This window comes from Podarcis cretensis (assembly GCF_951804945.1).
Source record: "Podarcis cretensis genome assembly, chromosome: 2".
Classification (NCBI taxonomy): domain Eukaryota; kingdom Metazoa; phylum Chordata; class Lepidosauria; order Squamata; family Lacertidae; genus Podarcis; species Podarcis cretensis.
In genome coordinates, this window is record NC_137171.1 from 38,880,766 (window position 1) to 38,898,268 (window position 17,503).

At 42.8% G+C, this 17,503-nt stretch overlaps 1 protein-coding gene across 5 annotated transcripts in view; it reads right to left on the reverse strand.

Annotated features, from left to right (window-relative positions):
* The window catches only part of MYOCD (myocardin), a 238,553-nt gene that overhangs the window by 78,480 nt on the left and 142,570 nt on the right, over window positions 1-17,503 (reverse strand). The window contains exon 1 of one of the 5 annotated variants that reach the window (XM_079965961.1): window positions 5,975-6,008. The exons of the other annotated variants lie outside the window; for them this stretch is intronic. Within the exon in view, the coding sequence (XP_079822087.1) occupies window positions 5,975-5,993 (19 nt within the window). The 5' untranslated portion in view covers window positions 5,994-6,008. Of the gene's footprint in view, window positions 1-5,974; window positions 6,009-17,503 lie in introns of those variants that run through there. 5 annotated transcript variants of the gene reach the window in all.

Here is a 17,503-nt window from a genome sequence, read left to right on the forward strand (position 1 = left end):
TATGCAAAACAAACAAAAGTACATTTCAACACATTTTGATAAGTTCTGCATTTTCTCCAGCCCATGTGGGCAAAGTATAACCAAAATAGGTCTTGTCTGTTCAGGGTTCATGGCACCTCTAACTTAACGGGCATTTGAACTTGACAGTTTCACTAGTGATCTGGGTGGAAAATTTTCTACTTCTTAAGTTAATTAGTAGCAATGAATGAATGCCAGTTGCAAATACAACGTTAAGAAAGTTTGGCGGTTTTGAATTTTTTTGCTTCACATACTAAATACAAATAAAATGAGCAAGAGAAATTAAATCACTCTCCATGACACCAGAAAAATTTCTGATGCAAACTGAAAAAAATTATGATGCAAATCCCCCTATGCAAATTCCCCTAATTTGAATTGGCATTTTTTCCATTTCAAAATTTCCCAGGAAACTCACTGAGAGCTAACAGCTATTCAGCCGTCTTCAACCAACGTTAAGAGCTGATGTCTCTATAGATGCATGCATTGTGAGCACAAGAGACAAACAAAAATATGGGAGGAGGGGTGGAGGAACAACAGCGCAGTGGTACAGAACATGTTTTGCATGCAGAAAGTCCTGTGCTCAGATGCCCAAGTGGGCCAACACTGACCAGCCTTTGGACCTGAGGCAGCTTCCTATCCCAAAACCAGGGAAGGAGAAGGTTCCAGCTTTCTCTTTACCAGATGAAAATGAAGAAAGAGTCAAAGCCACAACCTAAACCCAGTCCAGGCATAGAGCTGGGTCCTGTAGCCCTCTTAAGCTGTGCTACCATAGACTGCAGTGTTTGCAGGAAGAGTCTCATACTATTTACAGCAGGCTTGTTCATTGCTTAACAAATCCCAAACACGTGTACAAAGATTGTCATGCAAACTATATCTGGGTGATATGTCCTCATTTATATAACTCTTAAAGGTTCAAAAGCACAGTCCTCTTTTGCACCTGGCCAACCTAGGAGCCAGCCCATCTCTGAAAGCAATCTCACGAACACCCTCTTAATCAGAACCCCCCCCCCCAATGTTATCATCCTCTCTCATTCAGAGCTCACAAGTATTATTGGAGGGTGAAAAGAGGTGGGAACAGTGGGAAACAGGGCCTGCTGTTTCTGTTTAACTCCAGGAATCATTCCAGAGAGGATAATATCCAAAGATTTCAGTTTGCCATGTCAAATATGCAGGTACTTTGCGGTATTAAAAATTGATGCCCTGTTCTTATAAAACTGGCCCTTTCTGATTGCTAGAAGGCAAAGTTGCCCATAAACAACATTTTATTTCTTATTTAATGCAACTTCTTGGGCAAAAGGAGTCAATCAATTTTTCATAAAGTCTGAGGGAAAGATAAATGCCAGGGATCATTTTCTGAGTCACCATCAAACAGAATTGATATGGATATGAGACAGCACAGGGAGGGTTTGACAATTACGGTCTGAATGACCTTTTCATTATTTTGTTTTAAGCCATTAATCTCTCCCCCTCCCCACTTCCACTCGTTATAGGCTATTTTAAGTAGTATTGTGTAGCCTACACATTTCAAATAATTTCTGTCCTGTGAAGTGGCCAAGAGGACTTGGCTCAAGTCAGCGTTTAAAAATGTGTTTCTAAGCTATTGCATTTTGCAAGGGGAAGGGGCATCAGTGAGACCCCTGGCGCACATCAGGTTAGACTAGCTCTGCATAGACTGTGTCTGTGGATTATGAGGGTCACTGGTTACTGCATGTACAAAACTAAAACTATGAACAAGAATGGAAAGTGAAACTAGGTAAAATCCTCTGGTGCTTAGAATATTTCCACGATCCCAAATACCCACAACAAAGACTCTCCACAATATAACAAAACCATTGAGACAGAACTTCATTGCTACTAGTCAAGTATCCTTGTCATTGGAAGCAGTCGCCATGTGACCCTGGTAAGCAAGGCTTTGGCAGGTGGGTGGCACCTGCCCATTTTGCCTCAGACAGTGAAATGGGACAGGTTACTCCATGTTTCATAATAAAAATAGCATATAGGAGCAAAACCCTTCTCACCATTCAGATATAAGAAGACACTCACACCGTGTTCCTAGATGTCCACATCCTCTCTCTGGATGTGGAGAGGAGAAAAAGGGCAGAAACCTCAAAATACAATGATGTCTACCTGAAGCCACTCTGAAGCACAGCAATTGTGACATCAAAATCTTTTCCATCATAATCTTCCTCATAATCTTTTCCAAGCAAGTCATTTAGAATATTAAGATAGAAGATGTCTGATCCAGTTTGCTCACATTAGGCTTCATCCAGGCAGAATATCAATAAATATAGCACTGCTCCATGTTTCTCCCTGAGAAATCCTATGGAACACCACACAATGCAGTCAGTATTATGGATGTATTTAACATATGGAGATGATCAATACTTCAGACTATTGTGGCTGCTATAAATCAATGGAAATGTAAATTGTTAGTGGGACTGTGCACTGATAGCTAATATCTGTGAGACATTAGACAAAATATCTGAAATACCACAGCTATACATATATTAAACATCAATAAAACAAGTCATTTCTCAAAGAAAGATGGAGACTTAAAACACTATACTTTTTCATGTCCTTAAAATGCAAAGTCACACAAACTCATCCACTCTGAGGAAAATTACTTCACCTTGCAGTCAGTTCAAATGTGAGCAAGAAAAACAGCACTGCCTCAGAAATATATATATAAAAATTCAGTTATGGACATGGGAACACACAAATATAGTCAATGCTTTTAAAAAAATTACTGGGCACAAAATAGTCTGTAACAAATAACAGATTTCCCAAGCATCTGACCATATATTTATAATGTCTATGTAACCGTTAACCTAAGAACAGCTAAGCTGCACAGGTTGATCTCAGCCTACACGTTTAAAAGCCTTACAGAGATAGTGCAGTCCCTGTGATTCATACACTGGTAACCTCATGACTGTACCACTGTAATGCACTCTGTATGGGGCTTCTGTTGGGATTGGTCCAGAAGCGGTAGCCGGCTCAGAATGTTGTGGCCAGGTTACTGAGTGGGGCACCTGGATGTGCGCATATTACACCTATGCGGAGGGAACTACACTTGCTGCTGATCAGCTATCAAGCCATGTTCAAGGTTTTGTTCTTTACGGATAAAGCCCTGAACAACTCAGGACTCTGTTACCTGAAAGACTGCCTGCTCCTGCACAGAACTGTAAGATCATGTAGATCATCTGTGGAAATTCTATTCATGGCACTGCACCCTACTGAATATCACAGGGCAGTGACCCCCAAATGGGGTTTTTCTGCTGTTGCCCCTATACTGTGGAATGCCTTTCCCTCTGCCACATGTGAAGAAGCAGCCATCAGTTGCTTGAGACATCTTGTAAAAATTTATCTTTTTGTAAAGCTGACCCATAAGATGTGACTATCTTATGTGACCGAATCCCCTGAATTTATTTACTTTTGGTTTATTTACTTTTACTCATTTTTATACAGCTGTTCCATTGATTTTGGGCTGTATTTTTGTTTTATATTGTATACTGTTTAGATATTTTTAAGATACTAAGTGGTCTTTCAGTGCTTTAAAATAAACAAATTAAACATTGGAGGGGGGCGTGTCCCAAAGGCACCCAAAATTGTGAAGCATGGTGCAGTCAAAAACCCTCCAAATGCTGTTGGACCCCCAACTTTCATGAGCCCTAGTGTGAGGGATATTGGGAGTTGGAGTCTAGCAATATCTGGAGGGCACCAGGAAGTCTATTCCTGTGCTATAGCAATCAACAAGTAAGCAAACTCGAACAACGTACTGAAAGGTCTAATAACGTCTGAGCATTGTGCACAAATGAGCTCCAAGTGCAAGACAAAATAAAGAAATTATGTGATATTCTGTCACAAAAAACAAGTGGCAGAGAGAGAACATTTGAAACAGAAGCACTTCCTCTAAGGGAGAAGGGAGGGTGGTGAAGTTCCAGGTATCTCCCAAAGGTTTGCTTTGTATTGTGGTTTATTGTTAATCCTGGAGTTTTAAGAGTTTTAAATGCATAAATGGCAAAATACCTAATAAAATCTAGAGGATTGAAGCCCTGGTGCATAAAGAAAGATTCTAGGCCACTGTGGTCTACAGAAAAGCTGGAAATGAACGAATGGCACTGTGAATATGCAACATGCTCTGCTTCAAAAGTCACATACAAACACAACATTCTTAAGATACTGAAGATCCCCTGTTTGCAATGACATAGAATTAGCAGAAGCCCTGCTACCACAGCAGAACAACTGAAATGGGAAGGAATCGTGGGCAGGACAAGGGCAGTCAAAGAGAAAAGCTTTTCATCATTAACCTACTTAGCTCCAGACAGGCTCCTATATCCTGACAAGCTTTATGAGAGTTATGTAGAAGAGGAAAGTGCTTAATGTGGAGCTGGTCCACCATGTACATTGCACCTGCTACACCTTGAGCTGCTGAGCAAGGCCCAGTAGCCCAGTTTGGGTGACCAGCTGGCATCCTCACACATGTCCTTCTCTTTCAGTATCTATTCCATCTTGGACACTAATCAATAAAGGCTTTGTCTGTGGTCCATATGTTACTTCTTTGTTGCTAGGGATTGATAGATAGGGTTCTCTTTTCCTCACCTGAATACGTTCTAGCTTCAACTGGCCTCAGGATGCAACTCAGAGGCTCACAGGGAGTCTGATGGGCTCAGGGCAAGTGGCCTCTCCTAGCTGTGCTCCATCACTCTGTACCAAGAGGGGCAGGGGGCATCAGTGGGATGGGTCTCCCCTCTAGCTGCTTTACATTTCAAAGAGAAAAGATGTTCTTGAACCATAACTGATGAACCTTCATAACTGATGCAGAGCAGATGTATTTAACACATGTATTTTACACTTTGGCATCTGTACATGGTAGCAAGCATTTATAGGGAGACAAGGTCTCCTTTAGCCCCAAGTGACTATATATCAGTGCATCAGTGACTGTATGCACAAATATTGAGTTAACAATCTACACTCTCTGCTAGGAGCTCCAAAGCCATTAGGGAAAGTGTAAATAGAGTAGCAGACAGTGATTTAGAATAAACATATTGAACGGACACTTCCGTGCTGTTCTCTAAAAGATATCCTCTGTCTGCAGAGTCCACCAACCCATTTGAAAATGATCTACTCTCACTGGTCATTTCCTGGCAAGCAACTTGTAAACTGTCCACACCATCACTTTCTGGCATTCACCGGCCAGATCCAGCCTGCAAGAACATCCGTCAGAGGATAAGCTTACAGAGTGGACATGTCCCTAATGCTAGATGTTTGCTATTGGCTCTGCTCCTGGGACTCACTCCAAATCCACACACAGTACAACTTTAAATTATCTACTACAGGATAGTGTAGGCAGAAGAACAAGGCTCCAGTTACCCCAAAGAGCAGTTTCCAAAGCAAAACAATTTTTAATGTAGCATTAGGATCCCAGCTCATGTCTGATTCATGTTTGGCTTTTATTTATTTTAACTGTAGCAAACAAAACTAAGAGTAACTGCAAAACAAGATGCTCAGCAAAGAAACACTCTGTCTTGATTCAGAGCACCCTGTCATCACATGCTTGCTCTCAGTCCCTCAACACCTGTTTCCAATTTACATGCTCCTATACCAATAGCTCACTATATTAGTTTACACTTGTTTGATTGCCTTCTCGCTTTTAGGCTGTGCATATTATACTAACAGGTTATTCTTAGTAACAGATTAAAGTGCATATTGACCCTGGAGGCTTTGCTTTCACTTTCTATCTAATTCAATTCCTTTCTCTTGGGACCCTCCTCTAAATTCATCTTCCAGAGAGTTATTGTGCCGTTTATGTGGAAACAATAGGTTCCTCAACAACAACAACAACAACAACAACAACAACAACAACAACAAACATCAAGCGACTATTTAAAAATACATAAAATTAATAAAATATTGATAGCTACAGAGTTAGACACTTTAATAAAATACTGAAACTTACAAAATTCCAATTGGAACATTACTTTCTGACTCTTTTATCTCTGCAAAATTGGGTATAGCAGAGAGTAGGGTGGTATTTAAACTGCTCAACATCCAACATCCTACCTCCAGACTGTCACAATTTTGTGAAAGGGATTCAAGTGCATATCAGAACTTTAGGTTTGCACAATTAAAATAGATTAAACAGTCCCATCACCTTGAACAACAAATCTATTTAAAAAAACAATCTCGTTTTTTGAGGTTTGGAAAGTGATGCGGAAATGCACTGTGTGGGATAAATGAAAGACTAACCAGAAGATGTATAAACACCACACAAGCAAATCTGAATTAATGTAGAACAAAGACTGATTGCCATATAAAGACTCTCCTCCATGAAAGAGAGGGGAGTGGTTGTGGGCGGGAGCCCGAACACCACTCCTAGCAGGGGGCGTTGCCCCCTGCCTCCAGCTCACCTGGCTGGCGCTCACGCCCCCCCCGGTGGCCGTCCAACCAGGTGCCATGGGGGGCGTGTCCAGCAGCCTTTATGCTGCAGCGCCAGCCTCTTCCCGGCCTCATTTCTCTTTGTCGTCCTGTGTGAGTCACCCACCCTCCACTCCCTTTGAGTTAGGGCTTAGGTCATTGGCCTTGCTATGGACCTTAGGTTGGTCGCCCCGGTTGCCCGGGGGGCCTGGTAGGAGTTTTTCCATATGGCATTAGTCTTTTTTGGTTTTTTCGCCTACCTCGTAGCAATCGTCACAACTTTTTGTGGTATTGGTGGGTAGGTTAGGCATTGGAATAATGTGTTGTGGTGTGTCGAAGTGCTAGGTGTGGCCATCGCCTATGCCTTCAATTTCTAGGGGTATTCCGTTAAAGGAATCTGGCGGTCGTGTATTCCGTCCGAAGCCTGCTTGGCGGGAGGCCATGGCACGACCCTCGGTGACATCAGGGGTGAGCCTATAGTTGGATTAGCATCAACAGGTGATGAACCCCTGGTGAATAAACCCACTTGCTTCGCGATCCAATGCCTAAGCCAATACCTTTGCATTGTTGTAATCAATAAAGTTGTGGCCTTTTCTAGCCCATTAACCTTATATCACGTGTCCCTGTGTCTTCATTTCACTTCGCGTGGGTCGGGTCCTCGAACCACAACTGTCCCCCATACAAATCAAAACAAAAGACCATATATAATCTAAATGTGCAGAAAATTTGTGTAAGCAAATCAGGATGCTCAATGTACAGGATATATATAACCTGTTCACTTTAAAATGGGAACCATCAGCACTTTTATTGCAGAAATTCCTACAGCCATGAGAGTAGCACCCAATAACTACATTCACATTTCTCTCTCAACAATTTCCAATTTGAGAATTACTCAATTTGGTTCTTGCTGCCCAGATTCAATTGTTACTAAACACTTCTCGGTTACAATGACCCAGCATTCAGTGGCAATAATAGGGTCCCCATGAGCTGAAATATGTACATGCCAGCACACAAAGGGGGAAAGATGGTTTTAAAAAAGTATCCTTATAAACCACCCTTTGGCGGCACAGACATTTCATAACTAATTGCTTTGTACTGATCACAGATATCAGCCATATCTTCCAAAAGGCTAGTTAAGTCTATATATGGTCAGAAGATTGCAGGGCCAGAATATTTGTTTTGTTCTGCTAGAATCAGATAGCTTTGTGCCCATCTCTTACTCCAGTGGGTTGGAGCTAGATCACTCGGCGGAAGGTTGATCTGCTGGAGAATTAAAAACCTACAAGTCCTCATCGCCGCTTGTGTTAATGATTAAAGCCAAGATAGATGTATGAGGAAGAGCTGCAACAAGGAAGCAACTTCACCCCATCTTTCTAAAATGAGGTGCTCAGTAAGGACGACGCATGCAATTCCACCTCAGACAGAGATTTGATTCATTATGCTATCTATCATCTATCTATCTATCATCTATCTATCTCAGTGTTTCCCAACCTTGGGCCTCCAGCTGTTTTTGAACTACAATTCCCATCATCCCTGACCACTGGTCTTGCTAGCTAGGGATGATGGGAGTTGTAGGCCAAAAACATCTGGAGGCCCAAGGTTGGGAAACACTGATCTATCTATCTATTATCTATCTATCTATCTATCATCTATCTATCTATCTTGAGGCTTTAACGCTACATAGTTCTTTTTTTCCTTCTTGAGGTGTAAAATGAAAATTTCTTTTTAAAAAGGGTTCATTTATGTATCTGTCTTCTGTGGGGATAAAATTGGCTACATTTTACTGCCTCATTGCACCCAAGAAAGGAAGAAAAGTTAAGTTAACACATTGTCCAACAGAATGAAACAGTTACACTAAAACAGTAAAATAAGAGCCAGTTTGGTGTCTTAGTATTGTTAATGTATGAGGTCCCCTGATTGTCAAATGACAGGCTGATTATGAAAGTTTCAGCAGCAATATCCTAAAACTGTGCAAAGACAAAGACTGAAAGGTGTCACTTGGGAGGGCATGCCATAGATGCTGTTCCCAAATATCTTATTTCCTGAACAGAGAGAACTGATCCCAATCTCATTATGCTTCATAGAAGGAAGTGTGCTGGGTCCTAGACATTTAGGGCTTTATAGTTCTGCAGTAGTTTAAATCCTACCTGCACACACTCTTTCAAAAGACCAGAAGAACATCAGTTCAGACAACTGTACTGTTAAGTGCACATTATTCACAGCACATTATTATGCTGTCTATCTGCCACCTAGATGGTTGACTTGTGTTGGTAGTAAAACTGTAAGGCAATGCCACTGGAAACTGAGCAACAGGAACCATTGGGCGTATTTGTGATGTGGAAAGGGCGAAAGGAAATGGATGAGATAATGACTGGAGTATTTGTGATAGGGAGATCACATATGCATATCTTTGATAGGTGATAAGCAATAGGCATTCTAGCATCTTCCCAAGCTTCTAAGCATATTATTCCCAGGGCCATGTGTACTCAGCACATCTGCCAGTTTACTAAGCAAACAGAAAATTGGTACAAGGTTCAGAACTTTCACCTTTATTTTAAAAAGCAAGTTCCCAGCCCTCAAGGTTGCAGAATAAGCTTGAGAATATGGAAGCCATAGGTGTGAATTTTTAAAAGCCAGATAAGATCTGGGCAGGCATCTACTAGTCAGGAGATGCACCTTGATGCACTGTTTAGCCTCTTTAAAAAAGGTAAAAGGACCCCTGGCCATTAAGTCCAGTTGTGGATGACTCTGGGTTTGTGGCGCTCATCTCACTTTACTGGCCGAGGGAGCCGACGTTTGTCCTCAGACAGCTTCCCAGTCATGTGGCCAGCACGACTAAGCTGCTTCTGGCAAACCAGAGCAGCGCATGGAAACGCCATTTATCTTCCTGCCAGAGTGGTACTTATTTATCTACTTGCATTTTGACGTGCTTTTGAACTGCTAGGTTGGCAGGAGCAGGGACCGAGCAATGGGAGCTCATTATTCCAAACCAAAGCTCCAAGTTTCTGTCCCAATACCACTCCAGCTCCAATTCTCAAACCTTCTTTTCACCTTCTCATTGAGTCCCTGTGAATGTTATCTGAAAACTGATTTTGGAAGCAAAAGAGATCATGCAATACTAAAATGAAACAAAACTCAAAGCAAGCCTAGAACAAAATAGTTCACTAGCATAATTCATTCTATTTGTAGAGTTTGAGTTTTCTTGACACAGAATATGGAAAATTTTGATACACAGTATGCCCTTTACTACTCCTGCCCTTCTGCTTCCTTCATACAGTGGTGCCTCGCAAGACGAAATTAATTCGTTCCGCAAGTCTTTTCGTCTTGCGAGTTTTTCGTCTTGCGAAGCACGGTTTCCCATAGGAATGCATTGAAAATCAATCAATGCGTTCCTATGGAAACCGCCTTCAGACCAGGTCCGGGGACAGTCTGTCCCCCGACCTCTTCTGAAGGCCGGGGGGGGGGGCGAAAGTCTTTGCTTCCCCCCGCCTGCCTTCCCGGGACAGCGGAGACTTCTCCGCAGCGCTGCCGCCCGCCAGCATTTTAAAATCGCCCCGGGACAGCGGATGAATTCTCCGCTGTCCCGGGGCGATTTAAAAGCCCCCGGGAAGGCAGGCAGGGGGGACAAAGACTTTCGCCCCCCGCCCGCCTTCAGAAGAGGTCCAGAGGGCTCTCCAAGCTGCGGATAGCAGCCTGCTGCCCCGCGCAAGGGGCACTCTTAAGCAGACTTCCCCTGCAGGGCTCCCCAAGCGGCGAATGTCTGCCCCGCGCGAGGGGCAGCAGGCTGCTATCCGCAGCCTAGGCGGGAACTCTTCTGAAGGCTGGCGGGGGAGAAGGGCTTTTCTTCCCACCGCCAGCCTTCAGAACAGCCTTCTGAATGTTGGCGGTGGGGAGGAAAACCTTCCTCCCACCGCAAGTCTTCAAGACAGGTCCGGGAACAGAGGAGAAGTGCTGCGCCCCTTCCCCTCTGTTCCCGGACCTGTCCTGAAGGCTTGCGGTGGGAGGAGGGCTTTCCTCCCCACCGCCAACATTCAGAAGGCTGTTCGGAAAAACCCTCCTCCCACCGCAAGCCCCGGGAACAGAGGAGAGCCCTTCGCGCCTTGTCCTCTGTTCCCGGACCTCCCACCCAAGCCTTAGGACAGGTCCCGGAACAGAGGAGAAGGCGCGCTGCGCTTCCCCGCTGTCCCCGGAGATTTCCCTATGGGCTTTCGTCTTGCGAAGCAAGCCCATAGGGAAATTCGTCTTGCGAAGCCGCTAAAAAATCGGAAAACCCTTTCGTATTGCGGGTTTTTCGTTTAGCGAGGCATTCGTCTTGCGGGGCACCACTGTATGTCAGATTTTAGTCTAAGGACTCTTCTACTGATGAAGCATGATATTCAGCAATGTTGGGAAATTTTCACAAATGTTAGCAAGAAAACAAATGCTAATTCCTCTCTTAGCAGAAAATAACCATAGAAAGCTGTAAACACCCATAAAAAGGTAAAGGTACCCCTGCCCATACGGGCCAGTCTTAACAGACTCTGGGGTTGTGCGCCCATCTCACTTAAGAGGCCAGGGGCCAGCGCTGTCCGGAGACACTTCCGGGTCACGTGGCCAGCGTGACATCGCTGCTCTGGCGAGCCAGAGCTGCACACGGAAACGCCGTTTACCTTCCCGCTAGTAAGCGGTCCCTATTTATCTACTTGCACCCAGGGGTGCTTTTGAACTGCTAGGTTGGCAGGCGCTGGGACCGAACGACGGGAGCGCACCCCGCCGCAGGGATTCGAACTGCCGACCTTTCGATTGGCAAGTCCTAGGCGCTGAGGCTTTAACCCACAGCGCCACCTGCGTCCCCTGTAAACACCCATATCCTCACCCAAAGGCCAGGCTCCATGTTCTAATCTATACAACATAAATCCATTGGGCCCAACTGTACTAATCAGAAGTCATAGCAAAATGCACTAGAGATCCCCCCCCAATCTCTTTGGAATTGACTATTCTGCATGACTGAGAAGGGTGAGCCCAGAAACCGAACTGCTCTGTAGTCTCATTCTAGTTTAACTGGAGCAAAAGCCTTAACAATGCAAAATAACTTTTATTGAGTTGGACAAGAGACATGCAAGTTAAATGTTATTTTCTAACTTTTTGTACAAAATGCCTTAAATAATAGAATTGCGTGCTTTCTTCCCCCCAAAATATCCTTTTATTGATTTCCATCAGTATTGCATGAAATCACCATATTAGCTTTCCCCCATTAATGGGATCAGACACACAAGTCTTGTTATATTAGTGATTTTCACAGTGTAACTTAGTAAGCTATTTTTAATGCTCTGCCGGAGGCTTGCCAGGCTTGATCATATTTTGACATTCGATAGTAGAGGCACACTCGTTTTGGCCCAGTTTGCTTGATTTGCGATTATTAGGAGCGCAAAGGAATGCGACCCATCTATAAGAGCGAGAGTAAGGGAGAAGAGCACTCTGATCAGGAAAAAGCCAAAGGCGCATTTCAAAGTCTGCTGGGACAAAATGGAATAGCAAGGCAAAAGAGAACAGAGTTGCTAAATGTGCTTAGATACAATGGGCTAAATGCCTTGCGGCTACTAAAAAGAGATGAAGTTTTAATCTCCTGGCTTCTTTGCCCGGGCTGCCTTGTGATACTTAGCACAATAAAGGTAAAGGACCCCTGACAGTTAAGTCCAGTCGCGAACGACTCTGGGGTTGCAGCGCTCATCTCGATTTACTGGCCGAGGGAGCCGATGTTTGTCTGCAGACAGTTTTGACGTGCTTTTGAACTGCTAGGTTGGCAGGAGCTTCTTCTTAATAGTGGTCTTACGGTGCTTCAGAGAAAGTGTGCACGAAGCTGGGCAGGTATGGAGGGATCCAGTTCCCATTTGTTTGCACCTGCCTCAAAATTGCATAGTGGTACCTGGTGGGATCAGGCCACTTTTAGATTCTTTACCAAATAAGGAAAACTGAATGTAGACTTGGTGGTCAAAAGAGTATTGGAGCCAGCATGGGAAAGAAGCTTGTGGCAACAATAAGTTCCATAATGCAAAAGGAAGGAAGTGAGGAAGATCAAGAGAGGCATAGAAACATAGGAAGCTCCTTAACTGGTCAAACTATTTTTCCATCCAGCTTACTACTGTTTATTTTGACTAGTAGTTGCTCCCCGGCATCACAGTGACTCTGCCATTACCTACTGCTGCTCCTTTTAAGTGGAGATACCACAGACTAAACCTGGAACCTTTTGCACACAACCTTGTGCTGCTATGACTTCTCTTTGAAACAAAGTTTAATGACCCAATGTGGATAAGGCCATACCCTCCAACATTTCTCCGATGAAAATAGGGACGCCCCATTCCATAATGAAAATTTTACTATTTATACCTCAAACATCTTACTGGGTTGCCCCAGCCACTCTTGGCAGCTTCCAACTAATAATAATAATAATAATAATAATAATAATAATAATAATAATAAAAACATTAAAAAACTTTCCCTATACAGGACTGCCTTCAGATGGCGGAGGGGGGATAACTCCATACCCTCCACCATTTCTCCAATGAAAATAGGGACATCCTAAAGAAAAGTGGGACATTCTGGGATCAAATCAGAAACTGGGATGACTTCTCTGAAAACAGAGACACTTGGAGGGTCTGTAAGGCAGGTACGCCCACAGCATACCTGCCTTACAGACTTACATCCACTTTTGCCCTAAATGTTCAAGTCAGCTGGAAGCCTAGATCCTGACAAAAAACAATGAAAAATAAATGGGCAGGTGTAATATTTTGCTGAACTTCACTGAGTGACCACCTCACTGGTTTATATATATACCACACATCTCGCCTTTGGTGCTGTGCCAGGGATACAAACCCACAAAGCAACTGAAACAAATTCTGCTTTAATCCCTACCACCACTATATGTGAAACCTGCTGTAATTCAGAAACAGCAGTGCAATAATTTTGTTACATATACTTATTTTGCCAATTTTATCTCCATATTATTGAGAATTGTTTTATATTGCTTTAAGCACACTGTTTAGATTTTTAAATAAGCAGTTTTATATATTGCTCTAAATAAAAAAACAACAGTTCTTCTCTTCATGTATGACAAGTTGTCAGTACCATTGTACTTTTGAGGAAACAGTCATAGCTCCTCTGTGTCATATAACATATCTACTTGCAGAGAGATCTTATGCATTTTTGCTCAGAAGTCAGACCATTGTATCCAATGGAGCTTACGTGTATGTGTGTGTGTGTGTGTGTGTGTGTGTGTGTGTGTGTGTGTGTGTGTAGATAAGATTGCAGATTTAAGATGTGTGGAGAATTAAAAGAAGAGCAGAGCAGAAAACACCAAAGATAGCAGGCATACTCTTCATGGCATATTTTCATGTTATTGGACTACAGAACGTCTATATGGTTAGGGCTGTGCTTTCTAGCATATTGGGAACGATAATTTAATCCAGAGTTCGCAGTAGCAAATATAATATAAAATAAAGTGCATTTCCAAAGATTATACCAAAGCTCTAACACTGGAGGGGAGAGGGGAAGGGTTAAGAGAAGGAGATATCCATGACCAGATCTGAATCCATTTTCAGAATCCATTTTTCAATGCCTGACTCCTGACATTTACAGAGTAATAATTAAACACAGTGTTTCTGAGCATACATAGTGTGTCTTATTTTCATCACTGGAGCCACAAGGGCACCCACATGCACACAAGCGGAATGACAGCCCAAGCGTATGATGCTAAGACACCTCTCATTTTAGAAATTAAGCACTTGCGCTATTTGTATTAAGAGGATGCCATTATTTCTATTCCAAGAGAAGGAGCGACTGACCTAACAGCCACCTCATGTGCTTTTGCAAACTGGTCTTCAATTGCAAACAGATGAGTGTTGCTCACCAACCCCCAAAAGCCTTAGCAGTAAGACTGCAGTTCACTTGAAAACACCTTCAGGAATTCTGGCAAGAACCCTGCAGTGACAATTATGTTTATGGGATGTGTGCGTCCATCAGGAAGGAATCTGTCATGTTTGCACTATTATTATGATTCTTCCCGCTTTATTAACATCCTTTTAGTAACCACAAGCCTTTCAGAAAGCTGCTTTGGCGGTTTGCAAGCACAGCAGTGCAACATGTGCAGGGCTCTTAAGTGGTGGGGAAAGAGGCTACATTAGTCGTATTCATATAAAGAGTCTTGGGGAAGGGGTTAGAATTGCTCTAACTGTCGCAAATCCTCAGTCACCTTGGGCTTCAGGGCTGTCACTACGCAGCTAACAATAGCCATTCACAGTCCTTGACACAGACCTCTGATCCACAAAGGACTTGTTCTCCTCTAGTGTGTTTAGTCATAGCACAGAAGTCAGCAGCCCAGCCTGGCTTATGAGACATGGACCCTGTAAGAATAAACTGTTTCTTCTCTCATCCTCCTTTTATTCTCTATCCAAAGAAGGGTTGATTCAGATGACTGACCTGGATTGCTCTAAAGATTTGTCATGTCAGACTGTTGTCCTATAGGAATCACAATGACCTGGGTTCAGATGCAATGCTAAACTATGGTTTAGCATTTCATGCACAACCTTTGGCTTGTGTGCTCCCCTCATCCTCGTGGCTCAACCATGAGGAACAGAGAGAAGCTTTTGTTTCACATTCATTTTCAATTAACCATGGTTTAGTCCTAAGTCTGAACACTAAAATGTAGTTTTTGTGTCTTGACTATGGTTTATTGGAATAAGCTAGCTTCATAAGCCTTGGACAGCCTTCCAAGGGCCACGGCTCAATGGTGGGAAGGGCTAGAGGCAAAAGTAGCAGAGCAATGGATGTAAATTTTACCTTTGCGTTTGTTTCAACACACACTTAGCCCTTGCTATCCTCCATCGATCCAAGCAAGCAACTGCAAACCCTTCAATAACACTGGATTGGATCCAGATTTATAGTGCATATTAAACCACTTAACCATTTATTTTGAGAAGCAAATCCTTTGGGTAGTATTCAACTAAGTTTTACCTCTGAAATTAATGAACATGCCTAGGTTAGCACCTATATTACTTTATATTGGTCTACTCTGAATAAAATTTAGTTGAATGCCTTGAAGTCAGTGGGGCTTATTCCTTACGGGAAGATTCAGCTGCATGCTAAACGTCCGCTGTTACATGCAAGACACTGCGTGATTTGACCTAGCATAGGAACATAGGATGCTCCCTTATACTGAGTCAGCCCAATGGTCCATCCAGTTCAGTACTGTCTACACAGACTGGCAGCAGCTCTCCAGGGCTTCAGGCAGGGAATCTTTTCCTAACTTACCTGGAGATGCTAGAGTTTTAAACTGAGACTTTCTGCATGCAAAACAAATGGTCTATGGTCTTTCCCCTAAGCTATGGCCCTTCCTCAGGCTTTTCATAGGTTGATCCCGGTATATGCTTCGGAGGCAACATCTCTCTTGTGCAGTAACTTGAGCCATCAGATCTCTAACTTAGAATCAAGCTGACCCATGGCAGGACGCAAGATCTTTAACTGATTGTATTGAAAACTAGCCGAGGGATGTATTTTAGGACCATGAAGGGGAATGACTCTGTAGATTTTATTTTATTTTTTAAGAGACTGTGGCCACTGGAGAATTACAAACCATTTACCTCATGCTTCGTTGATGTTTCTAGGCAATGCTCTCAAGTGGCACTTGTATGCAGATGAAATGCAGTTTGGAGTTCTAGTATGTTATGGAAACATTTTCCTGTGACAAAATATGCAATGAATGACTTGGTTTGAAATCCTGCCAGCCTGTGTGTGCTGCTATCACAACATTAAATGACTTTTACTTAGGGTGAAAGTTCTTGTGATAAATCATGGAAAAACTGACTTGAGCTATCTTTAGTCACCGTGCTGTTTCGCTCTCACAAGTCATTCACAGCTCTAAAAATACAATTTATATCACCACATTCCTGGAATTCTTTCAGTTCTTACATTCTGATTTAAGTGGCATTAAAGTCCCGGCTGCAAAGTTCAAGCCACGGGACAATATCTCATCAGGGGATTAGTTGTCACCTGAGTTCAATACATTGTTTGCAGTATTTATTTGATCTGAGCTCCAAACCTAATGCAGAAAATCTCCCTACACATACACCTACTACCTGGTTATGTGGAACAAAGGCTAAAATGATCTTGGGACAAGATAATCATTTAATAAGCACACTCTGAGCGTAATAAAGATTTAAATTGAAACACATGCATGTCACAGAGGCTGCTTGCCTATGGAGAAAGCCTTAGTGGGGTCCAGGTTTACTCTCAAAACCTACTAAGATTCAGTCCTTGTGCACCTTCTCAGAACTGTAATTTGCTGGTGTTTTGGACTCACACATCTTTGTCATTTTCCAATTGATTAACTTACAAGATTTTTCCAAAATAGTTATTGATTTAAAGACACCAGCATGTCTGGCACTCGCTCTCTGGATTTAATTACAACTTTCCCTGATAGTTCATAGTTTAAGCAGAACTGAATGCTTTCTAATTTTGCCTGATAGGGACCATGGGGTACGTTGTGTTCTTTATCCCAACTGGCAGATCAACAAAGCTGAGCAATAAAAAGCTCAATTTGTGTAATAAACTGTGGTACAATCTACTACTTAGGCACAAGGTCCTTGAAAACATGCAACCTTTTCTGCACATTACTTTAAACTCAAACCAGATGGACACTTACAATTTCTTGTTTTTCATTCAAGTGGGTCAGGGAATATGTAGTTGGAGGGAGTCTGTTTCACCACATTTGTATCCTCTCATTTGCCTAAGTAGCTCAAGAGGCAGTTTAGAATCACAACAGCCCTGTGAGGCAGGTCAAGCAAAAAGACAGTGGAAAGACACCATCACACACACACACACACACACACACACACACACACACACACACTGTACTCCATCCCACCATTAATGGATTGGCATGGAAAAGAGCAGGAACATGGAGCAGAACAACTATGCCACTCTTATAACTTAAGAAAAAAATCATTTCTATACGATTCTACTTAGAAGTGACTCCTATTGAGTCCTATTGAGAAACATAGGATGCCGCTTTATACTATTGGACCACCTAGCTCAGGAT